The sequence below is a fragment of the Apodemus sylvaticus genome, chromosome 8, assembly GCF_947179515.1.
Source record: "Apodemus sylvaticus chromosome 8, mApoSyl1.1, whole genome shotgun sequence".
NCBI lineage: Eukaryota > Metazoa > Chordata > Mammalia > Rodentia > Muridae > Apodemus > Apodemus sylvaticus.
The window spans coordinates 71,822,917-71,843,088 of record NC_067479.1 but is presented as its reverse complement, the minus strand read 5'-3'; the positions used below and the strand labels follow the sequence as shown (position 1 = coordinate 71,843,088).

The 20,172-nt window shown below is 51.8% G+C and overlaps 3 protein-coding genes across 5 annotated transcripts; 1 reads left to right on the top strand and 2 right to left on the bottom strand.

Moving 5' to 3' along the window:
- Nucleotides 1-2,970: 2,970 nt before the first annotated feature.
- Nucleotides 2,971-6,461, bottom strand: Cbln3 (cerebellin 3 precursor). The gene is made up of 3 exons (XM_052191392.1): nucleotides 5,297-6,461; nucleotides 4,852-4,971; nucleotides 2,971-4,559 (listed from the first exon to the last, which is right to left on the bottom strand). The coding sequence occupies exons 1-3, from the start codon at nucleotides 5,570-5,572 to the stop codon at nucleotides 4,362-4,364; spliced, it is 594 nt and encodes a 197-aa protein (XP_052047352.1). The 5' UTR covers nucleotides 5,573-6,461; the 3' UTR covers nucleotides 2,971-4,361.
- A 9-nt stretch (nucleotides 6,462-6,470) lies between these two features.
- Nucleotides 6,471-16,766, top strand: Khnyn (KH and NYN domain containing). Of its 3 annotated transcripts, XM_052191379.1 has the most exons (9): nucleotides 6,472-6,648; nucleotides 7,015-7,166; nucleotides 7,268-7,485; nucleotides 8,159-9,285; nucleotides 9,399-9,529; nucleotides 9,606-9,702; nucleotides 13,651-13,758; nucleotides 13,947-14,048; nucleotides 14,515-16,766. In XM_052191379.1, the coding sequence occupies exons 3-9, from the start codon at nucleotides 7,285-7,287 to the stop codon at nucleotides 14,762-14,764; spliced, it is 2,016 nt and encodes a 671-aa protein (XP_052047339.1). In that variant the 5' UTR covers nucleotides 6,472-6,648; nucleotides 7,015-7,166; nucleotides 7,268-7,284; the 3' UTR covers nucleotides 14,765-16,766. The 3 variants fall into 3 exon arrangements, 2 of the variants coding, with proteins under 2 accessions (XP_052047339.1, XP_052047338.1); XM_052191378.1 differs by lacking the exon at nucleotides 7,015-7,166 and having other exon boundaries at nucleotides 6,473-6,648; XR_007979288.1 differs by lacking the exons at nucleotides 7,015-7,166; nucleotides 14,515-16,766 and having other exon boundaries at nucleotides 6,471-6,648; nucleotides 13,651-13,818; nucleotides 13,947-14,044.
- Nucleotides 16,767-16,950: 184 nt separating this feature from the next.
- On the bottom strand, nucleotides 16,951-19,837 carry Sdr39u1 (short chain dehydrogenase/reductase family 39U member 1). Its single transcript, XM_052191381.1, has 6 exons — nucleotides 19,772-19,837; nucleotides 19,400-19,506; nucleotides 19,235-19,317; nucleotides 18,813-18,934; nucleotides 17,895-18,038; nucleotides 16,951-17,663 (listed from the first exon to the last, which is right to left on the bottom strand). The coding sequence occupies exons 1-6, from the start codon at nucleotides 19,785-19,787 to the stop codon at nucleotides 17,251-17,253; spliced, it is 885 nt and encodes a 294-aa protein (XP_052047341.1). The 5' UTR covers nucleotides 19,788-19,837; the 3' UTR covers nucleotides 16,951-17,250.
- Between the last annotated feature and the right edge of the window lie 335 nt (nucleotides 19,838-20,172).

Genomic DNA, 20,172 nt, shown 5'->3' with positions numbered 1-20,172 from the left:
AAAATTTTTATAACAAATTTTATAAGTCAAATCACTTAAACACTGATTACAAATTCAATTAAATTCTCCTGAATATTTTAATGGTACGTCTAATAGGTCAGCGTTTTTAAAAGCTTTGAGCATTTCGATAAAGCGAATGCATCACTACAGCATTATACAGGTTTTGTGTGGACATGTGTGACAGTTTATGTAGCCCAGGCTAGCCTTCAACTCCAGATTGTCCCGCTTCTGCCTCGTAAGTGCCAAGTGTACCATCACACTAGGCTGGATTGCCCAGTTTTATTTTGTTTTATTTCTTGTCGAGACAGGGTTTCTCTGCACAGCCCTGGCTGTCCTGGAACTCACTCTGTAGACCAGGCTGGCCTCGAACTCAGAAATCTGCCTGCCTCTGCCTCCCAGGTACTGGGATTAAAGGCATGCGCCACCACCGCCTGGCGGATTGTCCAGTTTTAAACTCCCACTCCAAGTATCATAAAAATGAGTTTGTAGTTATGAAATGGATACATCTCACACAGATCAAGTTTTGGATTTGATTTTCAAATGTAAAATAGAGGGCCACACAGCTGTGTGGCCTAAAGATAAGTCATCTGTTTCTGGGTCAAAAGAAAAGAGGGGCATTTTCTTTGGCAAAGAAGTCTTGGACTATCAACCAATGAATTCTTGTTTGGGTAGGAACTGATTTACCTTCTAAAATGATTAAAACCAGTGTATGTGTGTGTGTGTGTGTGTGTGTGTGTTAGTCCAGGAGCAAGCTATAGAGATGGGGTACATCTCTGGCTGCTCTCCTAAAAGATCCAGCTTACACTCTCAGTGCCCACAAGGAGGCTCACTGCCCGCTGTAACTCAGTCTCAAGGGATCTGATGCCCTCGTCTGGCCTCCGAGGGAAATGCATGTAAGTGGTGCACAGGCAAAAACACCATAAAATAAAAATAAACCAAAAAAACAAACAAAACAAAACCAAAAACCTATGTGGATCTTCTTTGTCTTGGGTATCTCAGACCTCCCATTAAATGGGTGAATTGTACCAAGTGTTTTTCTCAAAATGTCATCTTGAGATTTTAAGTCTGTATTATGCAGATATCTCAGAGTCTATAATCACCAAGATATCTCAATATAATGTTACATGACATGGGAACTTTGCAAATACACTGGATGTGGGGACCTTAAAACAGAAAGATTTCTCTTTATATCTTGGGTGGGTCCCAGTCTAAGCATCTAATCCTCACTTCTAAGAACTTTTCCTATGGACATCAGGAAGATGTGGCAGGTATAGGCTGGAGAGATCAGAGGGCAGGGCTGTGTCTGCGGCCTTTCACTGGAAACCAGAGCCTGGGGATACCAGCACCACAGCTCTAAGGGGCTGAATGCTAAATGAATTTGGAAGTGGTGCCCTCTTCCCTTCTGGGAAGGGAGGGTACCACATTCCACCTTATTTTCACTGTTGTGAAACCTTCTCAGAGAACAGTCATGCCTTTCCAGACTGTTGACATACAGAAGCTGCAATCAATTAACAAACAGCATCTTACACCTCTTGGTGTTAACAGACAGATCTTGTCTATTATATTCTGACAAACTTCCAACGTCCAATTACTCTTCTTCCTTACTATAAGATTCCTGATTTTGGCTGGATGTGATTGCCTGGAATAAAGTTTATAGGCTTTGGAGGTTGTCCAATGGTTAGAACACTTGCTGCTCATGCCTCTTGGCCTGAGTTCATATTCCAGCTGGCCATAGTCCATGCATCTGTAATCCCGTGCTCTAAGGAGAAGGCAGAATTCCAGAAGCTTCCAGAACAGATAGCCTGGTGTACGCAGTGAAAAGTTTAGACTCCCTGTCTCAAATGTAGCGGGAGGTGGGGTCCAACACCCAAAGTTGTCTGGGGTCCAACACCCAAAGTTGTCCTTTGACACACTCTCTCTCTCTCTCTCTCTCTCTCTCTCTCTCTCTCTCTCACACACACACACACACATACACACACACACACACACACACACACACATACACACACACATTATGGGTGCACACACATGGAAAATAAGACAAAAAGATAAGATTGTTTCCTAGCCTGTCCTGGCTTTGTGTGGCCAAGTGTGACTCCATTCTGGCAGTGAGATGCAATCAGAAAAGTGTGTAGGCAGGAAGGAGCTGTGTGCTTTCTTCTCTCCCTCTTTCCAGCGCTGCTGGGATGGAATGGCTGACATGTAAGAAGCCATCTTAGGCCCTGAGTTGGCATGCCAGAGGCATCCCCAGGGGAGACTGGCTTTTGTGATTGTTAGCAGCTGTTCATCCTGAACTCCCCGGCTGCAGATTCTTCCATGTGAGACAGAAATGTTATCTTGTTTCAACTATTCTTCTGGTCACAAGTAAGGACAAATGCTAAAGGAAAGTGCTCCCCCACTCTACTCCCTCCCTGCCTACCCCAGTGCTGGGGCTCAAACCCTGCCTATTAGCTTCTGTCCCTGAGCTACACCTCCAGCCTTATGTCTTTCTTTGTTTTCTTTCTCCCTCCCCCCCTTTCTCTCTGTCTTTCTTTCTTTTTCTTTTTTCTTTTGGTTTTTTGGATTTGGTTTTATTCGAGACAGGGTTTTTCTGTATAGCCCTGACTGTCCTGGAACTCACTCTGTAGACCAGGCTGGCCTCAAACTCAGAAATCCTCCTGCCTCTGCCTCCCAGAGTGCTGGGATTACAGGCGTGCGCCACCACCGCCCGGCTCTGTCTTTCTTTCTTTCGGATAGGATTTTACTATGGCTTGCCTGAAACTCACAGAGATCCATCTGCCTCTGTCTCCTGAATGAACACCTAGGTTTTTATTTTAAAACCACAAACTTGTTCTGGTATATATTTAGCATGAGTACTATATATTATAGCTTCTTAAAAACTTTGACTGGGGGCTGGAGAGATGGCTCAGCGGTTAAGAATACTGACTATTCTTCCAGAGGAGTTCAATTCCCAGCAACCCCATGGTGGCTCACAACCATCTGTAATGGGATCCAATGCCCTCTTCTGGTGTGTCTGAAGATAGCTGCAGTGTCTTTACTTACTCATAAGTAAAAGTAAATAGATAAATCTTTTTCTTTAAAAAAAAAAATCAAAAACAAAACCCCTTGACTGTTATGCCCAGCTTTGAATTTATTTTCTCTTCAACATGCCCTCTGGGCTTCAGCCCTGTAGTCCCCGGTTCACACTGCACCGTCTCCACCAGGACAAGTACACTGTCTTAACACCCGCAGATCCCCAGTTGTTCTAGATAGGTCCACTGGGACAACTGGGCAAAAGAGAGTTTCTGATGTTGGTGGGAGAGTAGTTGGGGGAAGAGTCATGGACTCCCAGGCAACAGGAGACCTAAGAAGGAGAGTAAGGCGGTGCAGATCTAGAGAAGGAATGGTGGGGGCGGGGCATGGTGGGGGCGGGGCATGGTGGGGGAGGGGCAGACTACAGGTACAGGGAAATTAGCTGGGAGATAGCTGGAGGAACTAGGTGTTGGTGGAGAGGAGGGAGTGACTGAAATTCAGATCCCCAAGGTGGGGCAGTTCTAGAAGGTGGCCAAGGAAGAGGACATGTGGTTCCTGATATGTTCCATGACTCATGAGTGACCTTTGACCCTGTCTCCAGCTCTGTATACCTGCTCTAGCTTCCCTTGTTAGTCAGAGCAAACACACACACACACACACACACACACACACTCCCAAGTCTCTGGTCAGAAGATGAGGGCAGAGTCCTTTGGGACCTGGCACAGATGCTGGCAGGATTCCTGCTTTCCGACTGTCCCAGTTTACCTGCAGTTTACCCTTCACATGTCCAGGGCGGGCACATGACCCCATCCTGTCTCTCCAGCTACAGATGCTCTGTGGCCTTCCCCACACTTCTTTTTGTTGCTGCCCGCCCTGTTCACACCGAACTGGCTGAGAGCCATTGCTGGCACCCCTCACAGGACAGAGCCTGCAGGGACTGTGAGGCTGGTCCATCTGGGCCCCTGTAGGAGCCTGTCAAGCTTACCTGTGCCACCTGTCACCAAATAGCGCTGAGCAGGAAGCTGGGGTGGTGAACAGAAGGAGTGGAGTCTGTGAAGAAGTACAAGCTTCCCTCTTGGCAAACCCTGCCTTAAGCCTGAGGGGTGGCGGGCAGGAGGGGCAGCAGGAGGCCGGGAGGGCGACCGACCAGAGTGTTCGTTTGTCCAGAGATTCCGTAGCTCTGCTCTGCTCTACTCCGAGCCTTGGGTGTTTAAATATGATCTCATGCAAGGAGGTGGGCCATAGGCAGCCTGGAGGGGGCCCTTCCCTTGCTCCAGATTCTTGTTCCTGGGGCAGGGGAGGGCAGAAGGGTCCGGGGCTGGATAGCTGTCGGTTAAAGGCATGGGTTCTCAGAGTGGGAAGATGAGGAAACCCGAGAAGCTCGAATACTTCCAGCCACCCAGAAGGTTCCCCCGACGAAGGCGCAGGGACACCCGGTCCCCAGGGTCCAGGGGAAGCAGCACAGAGCTGGTGGCCGCCTCTCGGGTCACATCGGGGTCATTTGCAAAGGCTGAGATGACAGGCCACGTGTTCAGCATCAGACTCACCTGGGGAGGGGAGCCCAGTCAGCACCTGTGTCTTGTCCCCCAGCTCAGGACCGCACCAGGCTTCCCGAGAGCTTCCTTCTGGGAGCCTAAGGCTCGGTGGGCTCTCCAGTGGACACTACACTGAGGGTGGCCAGTGTGGGGCTCTGTACATCTGTCATACCCTGCTAGCCAGGACCTTTCCTCCCTTGCTCCTGGTCCCCGGGATACAGGTCACTAGAAGGACTACCCAGGGACGTGCTGCGGTCCATTACGACCCTCCCTTGTCCCAGAGATGGGCTGGCACTCAGGTCACCTGGACAGTCTGGCGGTTGTACACCTTTACCACATGGAATCGGAAGCTGTAGACTCCACGGACAGGGGCCACGAAGCAGCCTGAGGTCCGATCAAAGCCACCGCCCTCATTCACCAGCACCTGAGGGAAGCAGATTCTGTTGAGAGGGATTCTGGATGCCCCCGGCTCACGAGCATCGCTGGGGTGATTTCATTGCATTTGTGCAATGAATGAGGAGAGACGGGGTGGCAAGTGGGTGTGACGGGAATCTGTAGATTTAAAAACTATGAGAAGGGGCTGTATGTATGAATGGAAGAAGGCCAACAGTCGGTGGCCATCTTAGAGGAAGGTGGAGCAAGAGATGCAGGAAATGGTTTTCTTGGAGTCTGAGGGATGCAAAGTGGCTTGGACAGTAGAGTCCAGGTCTTTTGCATGTCTTCTGGACAGAGGCAGAGAGATTACCTACCTGGTCAAAGTAGATGGCACCACTGGTACCGTTGCCAGTTTCTCCTGATGGTTCGTGGTGGTGGCTTCGGACTGCAGCAAACGCCACTCGTCCCGGGGGTGCCTCTCCTAGGGCTGCTCCCCCAGGTCCTCCCGCAGCAGGTCGGCCTGGTTCACAGACCACCAAGCACTCACCCTCCAGCAGGACAGGCTCTGACCCTTCTTGAGCCCACCCAGCCTCCAGGGTCAGGAGCACCAGAGCCAAGGACAGCTTGGGGCTGTGTCGTTTGGTCCCCATTCTGGCTAGGTGTCTCTGTAACCCAGAGACGTCCCTGTCTTCTGTCCCCTTTGCTCTCCCTCCTCTGCTTCAAAGCTTGAGCACTCTTGCCCTGCTCTTCTTGTCCTCTGTGAGTCTGGCACCTAGCCTGGGCGCTCCCCTCCCTGTATCTTTTTGTGTCCCACAGTTCTGCCTGGCCGCACTACTGCTGTCACTGCTGTCCCTCCCCTTGGCAGAGCATGGAGGGACCTGGGAGGGAGAAGAGGAATGGAGAGAGGACACGAGGGCTCTAGCCACACAGAGCGCATGTACACACACACACACACACACACAGAGGCACACATATAGGCACAAGTACACACACACAGGCACATGCGCACACACGGGGACACACACACACACACACACACACACATGGACATTCAAGTGTGAAACGAAGTTTCTTCAATTTCTTCCTCATCCTCTCCTTTTCAGAATTATTCACAGTCTTTCTCCATGGGGTGCTGCTTATTGTTGCAAGGTCTCTCTCTCTCTCTCTCTCTCTCTCTCTCTCTCTCTCTCACACACACACACACACACACACACACACCCCACTCCCAATCTATCTATTTGGTGAAAGTGCCTGTGCCAAGGGCAGGATTCTCTTGTGACTCTGGACCAGTCACTTCCCCTCTTGGAACCATCAACTGTGCAGAACTCGCAAGGACCCCAGGAACGGGAGGCGAACGTGAGAGTTGGCAGGAGGCGTTGGGGGTGGGGTGAGTGTTGGTGACCCGGTGGGCCCCGCAGGGTGTGGAGGGCGGGTCTCTCGGCAGCAGGACAGCAGGCGGGGCCCGGGAGGAGGCCGACGCGACGCCTTGCCGGGAGCCCAGGCCTGTGTGGCGCTGGCGGGGGAGGAGCCTGGTTGACTCCGCCCCCGGCCGGAAAGTGACTCCGAAGCCACAACGCGTTGTTGACGAGGGAAGTCTAGGTTGGGTGAAGGATCGGAGAAGGCCCTCCCAGATTCGGGCTCCCAGCCCCAGGGCCCTGGGGCGCGGGAGAAGCGCGGGCACCCCGGCGGGCACCTAGAGGAGCGGGCGGAACTCGCGGCCTCGGCGGTAGGCGTGCCCCTTCCCGGAGCCCGGAGCCGAAGGCCGCGGCCGGAGGGTGGTCGGGCTGGGGGCGGCCGCCGCAGGCTCTGGAAGGGTTGGCTGTGCCCCGGGTTCCGGCCCCGGGTGCGGTGCTCGGCGGTGGACGGCTGTGGGGGGCGGGAGGGGGCGTGGCTAGCGAAGGAATAAGGCGGACAGGGCAGCCCCCCACCCCAGGGCTACACGGTTAGAGCCTGGCGCGTATTCAGTTCCCTAGAGGCCGTCCTCTGCTCAAAAGACCCGAGACCTCTCAGCTCTGGGACTCTTTCCTCATCCACCCACTTCTTGTGGCCCTCAGAATGAGCTGGAGGCCCGCTCACCCTCTTCCCTTCTCAGGGCGGTGGTCATCAGTTTCCTCTGGCTAGTCACCCATCCCAGATAGCCTTGTTTATGAAAGACTGACTCTCAGGGAGAGGCCTGTGTACAGATAATTTTCTCGACTCGCCACCCGCGAGGTGGACTTGCTACCTCCTGGCGTTGTTTTCCAGGTCTGTAACTAGGTGCGACCTGTTGATTGTTGGATGTATGCCCCGTGATTAGGATTTGGGTTGAAGGGAGGCAGACTTTGAGATTGCCTCTGCCTTTCCAGGACTCCAGGTAGAAGCCATGTCTATTTGGGGGTTTGCTTCCCCGACTCCCGACCGCTTTGCGGTGTCTGCGGAGGCAGAGGACAAGGTTCGTGAACAGCAGGCTCGTTTGGAGCGGATCTTCAGCGTGGGAATGAGCATCCTCTCTAAAGACTGCCCAGAGAACCCTCACATCTGGTTGCAGCTTGAGGGCCCCAAGGAGAACGTCTGCCGAGCCAAGGTGAGCTCCTCTTCCTGTTAGAGCTGCTACAGAGCCGCTTAGTACGCTGCCCCTCCCCTAGGCAGAATCGGAGGAGGGGCTGGGAAGTGCCTCTTGGCTATCTTATTGGTTGCCTCTGTCCTGAGCTTTGAGGAACTCTGCAGTTCTTTTTATTTAGAATTTTGGTTTCACTTCTGCTGTGATGACCTAGGTTCTTCAGGCATTTAGGAACAAATCACTTCATGCTCTTGGGTATAGTAGGGTAATCCCCACTGTACTGGTGGGGCTTGCCAAGGAACTCCCTGGGGTTGAGAGGGGGCTGGCCACATTTTTTCCCTCTTTGCACCCAAGGCCAATAGGCTCCATCACTGATCAGCCTTCTGGTCTGTTCTTAAATTTCCATATGTCAGCTGGGCGGTGGTGGTACACGCCTTAATCCCAGCACTCTGGGAGGCAGAGGCAGGCGGATTTCTGAGTTCGAGGCCAGCCTGGTCTACGGAGTGAGTTCCAGGACAGCCAGGGCTACACAGAGAAACCCTGTCTCGAAAAAACCAAATCAAAAAAATTTTTTTCGCCATATGTCTACAGTGGGAATAGTAACAGTATCTACTTAGGTGATGCTTAGAGCTCAGGGAGAACAGTGACCCTGAAAGGGATGGCTTCTAGAAGTTTCCTCTCTGACCTTCCCATCTAGGAATACCTGAAGGGTCTCTGCAGCCCAGAACTACAGAGTGAAATCCGCTATCCACCCAGACTGCACTGCATCTTTCTGGGAGCCCAAGGCTTCTTCCTTGACTGCCTGGCCTGGAGCACGTCTGCCCACCTGGTACCTCTGGCTCCTGGCTCTCTGCTGATCAGTGGCCTAACTGAGGCGTTTGTGATGGCCCAGAGCCGGGTGGAGGAGTTGGTGCAGCGGCTGAGCTGGGACCTTCAGCTACAGTCTTATCCTGGAGCCCCTGACAATGGTGGAGTGCTGAGAGACTTCTCTGCCCTGCTGCAGACTAGGCAGGATGTCTACACAGAGGCCCTGCTGCAGCTACCCCTGGCTGTGCAGGAGGAGCTCCTAAGCCTGGTGCAGGAGGCGTCCAGAGGGCAGGCTCCACAGACACTGCCCTCTCGTGAGATGGCGAGCCCAGGCCTATTGAATGCTCAGTTCCAGGGAGTCAGGGCTCCCTCGAATGAAGGCAGGGAATCCCTGGGCAGTGGAGTGGTAGGGTCAGGAAAGTCGTGGGCAGTAAGAGGACAGAGTCATACTGTGGAGAGGGAGGGAAGGAAACAGGATGGTGCCAGGGATGTGTGTTCAGGGCGGAGGGAGCTGTCTGGGGAGGAGGGGTGGGAGACAGGAATGGCTCTCAGGTCACAGCTAGCAGGCGGCGGAGCTGAGGACGTGGCTGCTGTTAAAGGAAAGGCCCCAGGGAAACCGGAGGTCCCTCAGCAGAGAGGGGGCTTCAGTGTGCAGGGCGAACCTTCTGGTGCCCATGTGCCTTGTCAGAGGGCAGCTCCAACCCGGGGAGCCTCTCTCCTCCAGCGGCTCCATAATGGGAACACCTCACCTCCAAGAGTGCCTAGCCCTCCACCTGCGCCGGAACCCCCATGGCCCTGTGGAGACCGAGATCGGGGAGACAGGGGAGACAAGCAGCAGGCTGGGGGTCGAGGCCGAGGGTCTCCATGGAAGCGAGGCACTCGTGGGGGCAACTTGGTGACTGGCACCCAGCGGTTCCAGGAAGCCTTGCAGGACCCTTTCACCCTGTGCCTTGCCAATGTGCCTGGCCAGCCAGACCTCCGTCATATTGTCATTGATGGCAGCAACGTGGCCATGGTGTAAGTAGCTGGTGGGATGCGTGCTGAGGAGGGAGGCTGAGGCAGGCCTCTGTCTGTTTTGGAGACAGCTGCAGCCTCCACTGGGTCCTGAGCGCTGGTGCTTTCCATCACAGGCACGGCCTCCAGCACTACTTTTCAAGTCGGGGCATTGCTCTTGCTGTGCAGTACTTCTGGGACCGTGGCCACCGTGACATAACCGTCTTTGTGCCTCAGTGGCGCTTCAGTAAGGATTCCAAGGTCAGAGGTAAGTTGGGTCTGGTCACCTGTGTCCTGGTGAGGCAGGGTCCACCTTGAGAACCCTTCTGTACCTTGTTCTACAGAGAGTCACTTCCTGCAGAAGCTGTACTCCCTGAGTCTGCTTTCTCTGACACCCTCACGAGTCATGGACGGCAAGAGGATATCGTCTTATGATGACAGGTAACTGTTCCTCAGCTTGTTCCCCAGCACTCACACCCTGCAGCACGCACAGCTCCTACGAGTCTAGCACCCCAGTCTGGACTTCGGGAGCTCGCCATGTGTGTGCAGACACATACAACCTTGTTGGATCCTTGGGCCCAAAGGGTAGAAGGAGTGAACTGAGTTCTGCAAGTTGTTCTCTGATCTCCATATTCTCATTGTGTCACATGTACACACACACACACACACACACACACATTAAACACACATTAAACACACAGAGTGATTATGTTATATCTTTCTAGATATTTAGCTTTTACTTCTTAGAAATAAATAGTATTTTACAAAAGGAACTTCACCTTCTTTGTGTCGTAGTTAGGTCTCTCTTGCTGTGACACATGCCATGACCCTGAGAAGGGTTTTATTTCCTTTTAGACTTTCAGGCGACTATTGTCACCTCTGATGGGAGGTCAGGGCAGGAACCTGGAAGTGGGGATTGGCGCAGAGACTGCAGAGGAACTCAGCTGGCTTGCTTTCTCTTTTTCTTTTTTCTTTTTTTCTTTTCTTTTTTTTTTTTAGATTTATTTATTTTATTTATATGAGTGCACTGTAGCTGTCTTCAGACACACCAGAAGGAGGCATTGAATCTCAATATGGATGGTTGTGAACCACCATGTGGTTGCTGGGAATTGAACTTAGGACCTCTGGAAGAGCAGTCAGTGCTCTTAACCGCTGAGCCATCTCTCCAGCCCATCAACTGACTTTTTTATACCACCCAGGGCCACCTACCTAGAGGTGGCACTGCCCACCATGGGCTGGTCCTTCCTTTATCAACTAACAATCAAGAAAAAGTCCCATATGTTTGCCTACAGGCAATCTGATGAGTCAATTTTTTGTTAACGGAGAGCCCTCTTTCTAAATAACTATATTTGAAAAACAAAAGCAAACAAAACAAAACAAAACCGAACGAGTACACTCTCGCTGCGACTGGGAGTTTTTTGGACAGGATCTTACTGTGATGCCCTGGGCCGGACTGGTACTTCATCTGTGTAGGCCAAGTTGGCTTTGAGTTTGTGGTAATCCTCCTGCTTCTGCCTCCTAAGTGCTGCTATTTTGTTTTAGGCTAAGGTTTTAGTTTATCTAAGACAGTAACTTGTCTACGTCAGCATTGTAACAGAATTGATACTGGAGATTGAGTCCGTTTTAATGCATAGTTGCGTAGAACCTGGTGGGTACATGATATAAACTTGGAATTTTTCTTCACTATGGAAAATCAGTGTGGTAGGAGCACAACAGGGCCTAGCGAATGAGTGCTGCAGAGCGGATGTCTTCTCACACGAGAGCAGGGAACTGCTTAACTAGAAAGCACCTCTTCGTGAGTCACAGAGCATAGCATCTCCTTAGCTTCCCAAACACCTGTCATACCTGGTCCTGTTCCCCGCCTTCTCTGTGCCACAGTGCCTTTCAGACACTGACCACCCACATCTAACTAGGTACATGGCTTGGAGAAAGCTCTCCGGAGCGAGAGTTGGTCCAGGATCCTCTGTATATCAAGCACTTCAGGGACTGGGGGAAGGGAACCCGATTGTGACAGTGTTTTACAGGAAGGAAGGGTTGTTCATTGAGAAGGATGTGGGAGTGGTTGGATCTCTTTGCTTTTAAACGTCGGAAGTCTACCCAGCACCTTGTGAATGTTACTGTGGATTCAGAGTTATTAAAATGAGATCTGGGCATGGTGGCAAATATCTTTAATGCCAGTATTTGGGAGGTAGAGGCAGAGGCAGAGGCAGAGGCAGGAAGATGAGGAGTTTGAGGTTAGCTTCAGCTATTCAGTGAGTTGGAGGCAAACCTGGGCTTCCTGTCTCAAAATAGAACATAATAGAACAAAACAAGAGAATTTCTAAAGTGGGCCTCTTTAAAACATTTAAATGTGGGGGTTGGAGAGATGGCTCAGTGGTTAGTACACTGGCTGATCTAGAGGTTTTGAGTTCAGTTCCCACACTCAGGTGGCAGTTTACAAGCCTCTCTTCACGTGCCCCTTCTGGTCTGTAGGCATACATGCAGACAGACAAAGCACAGGATACATAAAAAACAAAACAAACAAAGCCAAACAAAACAAAAACCATCAAAAAATCAAAACCGAAAAACAGTCCCTTAGCAACAGTACAAAAAACTTTGAAGTTTTAATTTTCTGTTTATTTTTTGAGATAAGGTGTCCCATAGCCTAGGCCGGCCTCAGGTTCAGTGAGTAACTGACGACCTTGACCTGACTCCCGTCTCTACCTGAGTGCTTCAGTTGCTGGTATAGTCATGCCCAGTTTACGTGGTGCTGGATACTGAACCCAGGGCCTAGTGCATGCCGGCTGGGCACCCTACTAAGGAGGCCGAATTGGCAGAAAGTGAGCGCCTTAGGTGGCTTTCCCCCTGGGGGCATAGGGTACGTTCGGAGCCGAGGGTATAGTGTGGGGCTGAAGTCAGAGAGCAGAGCATGCGTAAGAGGAATCTGATCACTGATCGTAGCTGGAGTTGAGGGCACTTGAGGGAATCCTGAGAGAGAGAAGCCTGGAAGGGTGGCACAGAGGCCCTTAGCTGCCAGCCTGGACATGCGGCCTTTAGTCAAGGCCTCACTTGGGCTGGGTTGGGGTGAAGGGCAGGGGTGGAAGACTGTAAGGGAAGAGCAGGTGAGACTGCAGGATGGCGGGGTTAGGTAAGGCAGATGAATGGGTCCAAGGCTGGGCAGTAGTCTTAGTTCTAATGTCTGAATTAGTACGGTGATTGTGGCCCTCGGAAGGAAGGCAGTGTGGGAAGTTCTGCAGTAGGAGCTTTTCAGAGGATAAATGCAGGTGTGTGAGTGACAGGTGGGTGAGGTAGGGAGAGTTAGCGCTGGCTCTTCCTGGTTCTTAGTGTTCAGTGAAGGTTGTGAATGGCGCTGTTCGGAGACTGCCCTGGGCTCTTCACTGTTTCTTCTCTAACCTTGGCCTATGTCTAGTTAGTCCTGTGTAGCTGGGTGATGCTGAGGGGAGAGGCTGGCTGTGGAGGCACAGCCTGTGGTCTTAGCCACTTGGGAGACGGAGGCAGGACGATTCAGAGCTCAAAGCCTGCTTGGGCTATAGAGCAAATTCAAGACTAGACCGAGTAACTTAGCAAGATCCTGTCTTCGATTTTTTTGTTTGTTTTTGAGACAGGTTCTCTCTATGTAGCCCATGCTGACCTGGCTGTAGGCCAGGCTGGCTTAGAACTCTCAGAGATTCACCTGTCTCTGCCTCCTGAGTGCTGGGATTAAAGGTGTGCACCACCCTATTCTGTCTATCTCCCTGCTCTGCCCCAACCTCTTGGTCTCTCTGTCTGTCTATCATCTATGCATCTATCTATGTATCTATGTATCTGTCTGTCTGTCTGTCTGTCTATCTGTCTGTGTGTGTGTGTGTCTGTCTGTCTATATCTAACCTGTATCCATCTGTATCATCTATCTGCCTATTATCTGTCTATCATCTATGTATATATGTATGTATGTATATATGCATGTATATATGTATGTGTATATATATGTCAATCATCTATTTATATCTATATCAATCATGTATCTATGATCTGTCTATTATCTATTTGTTGGCTGTCTCCTTATCTATTATCTCTTTGTATCTATCATCTATATTATCTATGTATCTATGTATCTACCTACCATCTATCTGTATCTATTTATGTATCTATTCATCATCTGTCTGTCTTATCATCTACTTATCTACCTGTCTGCTTGCCTGCCTGCTACTATCTCAGTGGTAAAGCATTTGCCTAGGATGCGTGAGGGTCTGGGCTCAATTCCCAAGAAGCCTTCCTCACCCTTCTTGAGTTAAGTAAATGAGTTGGGAGACTGACCTCCATCACCAGAAGTGGGTCACAGGCACTGATAGCGTACTGTGGGGTCCGATCCTTGGAGAATCCCAGAACGGTGTCTGTGTTTCGAGACAGGTTCATGGTGAAGCTGGCTGAAGAGACGGATGGGATCATTGTCTCCAATGACCAGTTCCGGGATCTGGCTGAGGAGTCTGACAAGTGGATGGCGATCATCAGAGAGCGGTGAGAGAATAGGGCATCGGCTCAGACCTTTCTCTAAACCAGCTCTTCTCTGGCCACTGGGTGAGAACCTGGGGAAGGGCTTGAAGATGCCTCAAAGGGTGAGAGCCAGTAGCTCCTGTGGTGGTGGTCCCAGACTCCTGGGAGCTGGCAAGGGCACCCTGTGACTTCCTCTTTCCTCCTCTGTCTAGCCTGCTGCCCTTCACCTTTGTGGGGAACCTCTTCATGGTCCCAGATGACCCACTGGGCCGAAATGGCCCCACGCTGGATGAGTTCCTGAAGAAGCCCGTCAGGTAATGCCCCTGCTTCTGCAGCAGCCTGTAGGTCCACTCCTCTCTGGCAGATTGGAGGCTTGGATGGCGTGTTGCAGTTTGTGCCGGCTTAATTCTGCAGTAGTCCTGAGTTTGTTGGCCTGGCCTTTAAAATCTCTGCAGGGAGTCCTGATGCAGACCTTTGTATCAGGCAGAGGAACTTTTATTTTCTCTTCTGGTCAGTGTGTTTGATGGAGCTATTTGGTGGCATGTGATGATAGCCGGTTGTACCCCACACCCTCCTTTGGCTCATTAACAAATGATTAAATAAGGACATCTCATTAGGGTTCTGTCTTCCTAGGCGTTGATACTGCCACTCAGTGGCCTGCTTAGGAAACTTCACAAATTCATTTCCTATAGCTGGAAGTCGGTCCACTTGGCTGAGGTTACTGGAGGCCCAGCTTTTCCTCCAGAGTGCTTATCAGTTCTTATTCTGCTTTTTCTCCAGGAAACAGGGCTCTTCTAAGTCTCAGCAGCCCTCCAAAGGTCCCTCAGAGCACGGCAGTCAGCCACAGGGGAAGGAAGTGGGGAGGAGCAACGGTGGCATACGGAAGACCCGGGAGACGGAGCGGCTCCGGCGCCAGCTGCTCGAAGTGTTTTGGGGTCAGGACCACAAGGTGGACTTCATCCTGCAGCGGGAGCCGTACTGCCGGGATATCAACCAGCTCTCCGAGGCCCTGCTGAGTCTCAACTTCTGAGCCTTTCTGTCCTGCACAGCTGCTACCTTATTAAGTCAGCCTCGCCCAGCCCAGTCCCTTCTCTTACAGTCCCTCTGCTGCTCAGACTATGACCTGGACTCACTCTAAGATGGTGCATCGGCCAGAGGAAGCACCAGAGAAGAGAATCTGAGTGTGGTACCTTACCTGGGGTACTGTGAGGACAAGTCCTTAAAGTGACTCAGCCTGAGGAGGACCACAGCCAGCTCTTAGAAGGTTTTGATCAGACTCAGCTCCTCAGCTCTGTCTTTACAGAGGGTTCCCATAGGGTGTAGAGGCTGTTCCTGGAGACTAAGGCTATGGTTTCACTACCAAGTTCCTTGGTTGGAGGCTGGGGGAGGCTGGAGGTGACAAAAAGGCTAATCTGAGGAAGAAAGCAGCCTCTGGCTGCTCCTCTGAGTGTAGGATAGGCCGAGCTGTACCCTGGTGTGTCTGGAGGACTGCGGGGTCCCCGAGGGGTCACAGCTCTGCTCCTCTGAGTGGTAGGATAAGGTTGAGCCGTACCCTGGCGTGTCCAGGAGGACCGCGGGCTCTCCGAGGGGGGTCACAGCTCTATGTGGACTGGTGCACTGGGACAGCTGAGAACCAGAGGCAGAAGGGGGCAGGCTTCCAGTCTCACTGTGCCTGCCTGTGACCTTGACAGTTGCTTGGCCTTTGCTGACTCAGTACATCAGGCATAAACATAATGGTGAGGGAAATGAGAACAGAGAAGGCTCCTGTGTACAGGCTGCCTAGCCAAAACTTCATGTTTAGAGATGTCCACTGTCCACTCCCTTGATTTTAACGCTGGGTTTTCAATAGAACATGCCCTGTAATGGCTGCTTCCCTTTCCAGCAACCTTCAAAACTCATGCTAACAAAATAGTCAAGTTAGGGTTGATGGTTGCATTGCTTAAATACTCTCAGGGCTCCCATAAATGGCAGCTGCTCAATTGCATTTCAAGTGTTTGTTTACAGATTGACAAGGCCCTGGTTAAATCCTCTTTCTGGTGTTGAGCCTATTCACCAAACCCGTGACGTCATGATGGGCAGTGACAGTGTTAGTGGGGTTTATCTAATATTTTCTTTATGGAAGACAGGTTTCATTTGGCAAGACACACTGCTGCATTGTATATATGGAAGTAGAAGGTGAAGCACCGGGATTGAAAGATGCCTGACTGGTTACAGCCCAACTCCACCTGCCTGTCATGACAAGCGTTTACATTCCGGTTCCCACAAGCCATTGTTCTACACCTGGTTGAACTCTTTCTGTGCCAGGGAATGTACTATCTGCCAGGAGGCACGTTCCTTACTTGGATGTGTACATCAGGTTTTTCTCTAGTGTAGTCTAACGTGCTTTTCTGTACTTTTACCTTCCCCAGGAGTAATTCAGAGCTAGTCAACTTCTTAGAGGCCAGAGTCAGATAGAGGCCTAAAAAGGTAAGGCAGGGGGCCCTGGGTTCGTGTAGCAAGTCCCTGAATTAGATGCCTTTCCGGCTCTAACGTATTCCAAGTGACACAGAGTGACTGTGTGGTTCTCTGAGTCCCAGTGTCTTGTTTCGCCAGCAATTGTCATTTCACACCAGATTGATTAGGTGTGGGAGACAAGTTGATCAAGGAAATGACAAGGGAAGAGAAGAGAATGTTCTCACTGGGTGCTGGTAGAACTGCCTTTTACGTTTGATTGGCATCTTGCTCTTTTCACTTGCCGTGGCGGTGGGTGTACAGAAGGCCGGGATTATCTTCCCTTTTATGCTGAGGGCCCTGGAAGGCTGAATGTCCCCAGGAAGATGAGAAGCAAAACTTAGAGGGACACTGACTGTCTGACTGCAGTGTGATGGGCTGGGACCTGTACATGTTTACTGTATTAGTTCATGGCTGGTTGGTAAACACTAAAGGCTAACCTTCAGGGCCTTTTCTCCACTTTTGCTGGCATCCTCTGAACAAGGTGGTCAGGGTGACACCAGAACGCATTGGAGATAGATCATTATATATGTTGTCTTTAATCTCTGGCATAACCTCATGTCTCACCAGCTCATTTGGGAAGAGAGACCAAGAAGGGAAAAGATGAGGAGAAAGGTTGTGTATTAAAACGTTCAGAAACCAGCTTAGGAAACAGCGTGTAGGGTAATAGTTCTTAAGATAATTCCAGGAGAGTATAAGCCAAAGAGACAGCTGAAGCCAGTGACCTAGTGACATAATCTATCTTTATTGCCATAACTGAAGAACTCTGTCTACACAGCATGTAGGACAACCAGGGCACCAACGTGACACAGAAACCACAAGAAGTTGAAGAGGTTAAGCTTAGAATGACATTGCATCCTTGAGACTAGAGTTTCTCAGATGGGGTGGGTCAACAGAACATGGGAAGACAGTGAGGGGGACAGGGTCTAAGACGCAGATGGCTTCTGGTTTCAAGTACGGGGACCACCGGCCCTACTTCTCAGAGTGCAGGGGCAGGCCCCAGCTCCTGCCTTGGGGCTTCTCCACTCAGGCTACAACGTCCTTCAAAGCGGCCCCCAACTCGGGGAAGGAATACTGGTAGCCAGTGGCCAGCGTCCGCCGAGGGACCACCTTCTGGCCTTCCAACAGCATAATGGCACGTTCTCGTCCAAAGATGGCTTGTACCACGGTGCTGGGCACAGGTATGAAGGCGGGGCGGCCCAGGGCAGCACCCAAGGCCTGGGCAAACTCGGCATTGGTTGTCGTAGATGCTGGAGCCACTCCATTCAGTACTCCGTGGACATGGTTTGCTTCAAGTGCATGGTTCAGAATTCCTGCCAGGTCACCAATGTGTATCCAGGGGAAGAACTGGTGACCTGAACCAATGGGGCCTCCTAAACCCAGGCGGAAGGGCAGGAGCATGTGGCTGATGGCACCGCCCCCACGGCCCAGCACAACCCCTAAAGCAGACAGAGAGGTGGTACAGGAAGTTTGCTTAGCTTTGAAAAGCTGCACTATAATTTCTTATCTCCCTTCCTTATGGTCTTCCCATGTGCACGCGGAGTGGAGAGTTGAGGGCTGTGGGCCTTCTTGGGACTTTCCCTCTGTATGTTAAAGTGATGGTGCCCTCTCACTGCAAACTCAGCCCAGAAATCTGCCACTTTGCCTGGCTCTCAGCCCTTGGTCCTCACCTGAACGTACCACGACCTGGCGTGTAGACTCTCCAGGAAGCCTGGCTGCTGCTTCCCATTTGGTTACCAGGTTGGAGAAAAAGTCAAAATCCCCTCCTGGGCTGTCTTCATCGTACTCCTCAGTCAGGCTTGGCTGGTAGTAAGCTGTCACGGAAGAGCCCTCATTTGCTCTGGTGGTCCCTGGCCTGCTGGGCCCTTTGTAGTGAAAGGCCCCTTCTCCTCAGTCTCCCTGGCTCTTTGGTTTTCCACAGGAGAAGAACCATAACTGTTTCCCCCTTGAGCTCCATGTGTTCATGCCTGAACGCTTAGCTTTTGGCTGCCAGGCTGCGTCCAGAGGCTGCTAGCTTAGAGAGGGCAGGATGGAAACATAGGTGCTAAGCTGCTTGAATTCCACCATTCTTGCCATCCGTGACTTTGGCAAGTTACTCCTCTGTATGGGAAATCTGCATCTTCAGTATGGGAGTAACTGTACCTACCTCATAAAGTTGTAAGGATTAAATAATATGTATGAAACAGTGTAGTGGTGACTACTCATTTTAATTGTTTGCAATTGTGTGGTCTCAAAGGAGACACGACAGAGGGAGCTCTTCATAAAGAACCGCAGTGCAAAGAGTAAGGGGCTTGGATGGGGAGATGTCTCCAGCACTGGGACTTGCACTGTCACTCTCTCTGAGGGCTCCAATAAAGGCTCTCTAGCCAGGTACCCCCCGCCCCTCATATTCTGTCTTTCCACACCCATAAAGACCACATTGTGACAAATACAGATCTGGGTCAGGAAAAGCCCGAGTAGCTGGAGGCCCTGGCGGCAGCGACACTGGAAAGAACCTACGTTTTGGGTGCCAGCCCCAAGGGCCTCAACTGCTTGCTCTGTTCTCCAGGGCTCCGTTAATGTAAGAGGCTGGCGATTTGGGGGCATACCTACACCTGTGACTAGTATCCAAGCCTGAGGTGGCTGTGCAGCTTTGGCGATGGCTTTAGCTAGCAAGTGGGTGGTGTCCAGGCGGCTGCTAAGAACCTCTTTTTGGAAGCTTTCATTCCATCTGCAGAGAAGATGAGAGAAAAGGTCAAAAGTACAGACATGCACCTGAACTGGATCCTCTCCGCTCATCCCAGTCAGCCAGCTGCCCTAAGTTTGCCTTAATGCATAACTCTGAGTGGCTAAGAAGATGGGCTCCCGCCCCCAATAGGCATGCACAACACTCGGCTTTATTGGACACGGATATATAACAGGTTCCAAGTGCTTAAGAGGCACTCGCGCAGTGTATGTCTACCATGCACAGTTCACAGGCATCGACCCTCTCCCCCCAAACAGGTGGCAGCTGCTTCATGGCCCTGCTGACCTTCGCAGAGGGTTCAGGATGTTCTCTCCAGCCAGGTTGATGACAACATCGCAGAGGGGCAGCCCCGATCTACTGAGCTCACTCTGTGGGACAAAGTACAGTGCCTGCTGGTACTGCCCTTCCCGCGCAAACTGCCCTCCCGCCAGGTCCAGCAGCGGGACCTACCCACGTGATTCGCCCCAGGCCTGGCTGTCTGGAGATCACTTTGACCTCGTGGCCCTTGGCTTTCAGCAGCTGGCTTAGGGCTGTCCCAATGAATCCCGTGCCGCCACCTGGTGGGAGAGCACAAACTGTTTACTCATCCGGGTGGAGGCAGGTCACCAGGCGGGCGGCACCATTGGGTGCGGTCCCACTGGCCACAGGCCTCTCCACCCCGCCCCGCGCTGCAGAGGTGACACAGGTCTCGGGTTTCACGGATTCAGCTTTGGGGGTTGGGAAACCAAGGCTAGGTCGCCTGCTTAGGAGACTGCACTCTGTGGGCCTGTCTGCTCAGCTCAGGCTGCAGCCTAAGCCGGGCGACCCGGAGCCCTCCCTCACCTACAAGCACCCGCATAGTGACAGCTAGCAAGCGCGCCTGCGCGAGATTTAAACCGCGGACGCGACAACGCGACTCACCTCACGCGAATTTCAGAACTAGGTGCGCCCCACCCTCCCCCGACCCGGAAGGAGTTGTGGGAATAGCGAAGGGCCGTCCATTTCTCTGGGAAGGGAGGCGGATGACGCAAAAGAGATGGAGGAAGAAGTGCGGAAAGGGTCCGCTCCGAAAGAACAAGTCTAGGCCGCGCGGCGCGGGCGCTTGTTCAGAATCGGGCGAGGCACTGTGGAACTCTTCATCTTCTTCTTCTTCTTCATCTTTTCTCTGAGCCGCCTCCCCCGCCGGCGCTCGACGGTGCAGAGTTTCTTCTCCGGCTCAAGTGTGCACTCTTGTCCTCGCTTCC

What these genes read in the sequence shown, in the direction of transcription:
- Cbln3 (XM_052191392.1), bottom strand. Translation starts at nt 5,572, where the DNA reads ATGGGGACCAAACGACACAGCCCCAAGCTGTCCTTGGCTCTGGTGCTC. An exon ending in GTGCCATCTACTTTGACCAG is followed by an intron (nt 4,972 to 5,296) that starts GTAGGTAATCTC and finishes TGCTTCCCTCAG; the next exon opens with GTGCTGGTGAATGAGGGCGG. An exon ending in ACAACCGCCAGACTGTCCAG is followed by an intron (nt 4,560 to 4,851) that starts GTGACCTGAGTG and finishes TCCCCTCCCCAG; the next exon opens with GTGAGTCTGATGCTGAACAC.
- Khnyn (XM_052191379.1), top strand. Translation starts at nt 7,285, where the DNA reads ATGTCTATTTGGGGGTTTGCTTCCCCGACTCCCGACCGCTTTGCGGTG. An exon ending in AGAACGTCTGCCGAGCCAAG is followed by an intron (nt 7,486 to 8,158) that starts GTGAGCTCCTCT and finishes CTTCCCATCTAG; the next exon opens with GAATACCTGAAGGGTCTCTG. An exon ending in GGCAGCAACGTGGCCATGGT is followed by an intron (nt 9,286 to 9,398) that starts GTAAGTAGCTGG and finishes TTTCCATCACAG; the next exon opens with GCACGGCCTCCAGCACTACT.
- Sdr39u1 (XM_052191381.1), bottom strand. An exon ending in GATACTAGTCACAGGTGTAG is followed by an intron (nt 18,039 to 18,812) that starts GTATGCCCCCAA and finishes CTTCCGTGACAG; the next exon opens with CTTACTACCAGCCAAGCCTG. An exon ending in CCAGGTCGTGGTACGTTCAG is followed by an intron (nt 17,664 to 17,894) that starts GTGAGGACCAAG and finishes TGTCTGCTTTAG; the next exon opens with GGGTTGTGCTGGGCCGTGGG.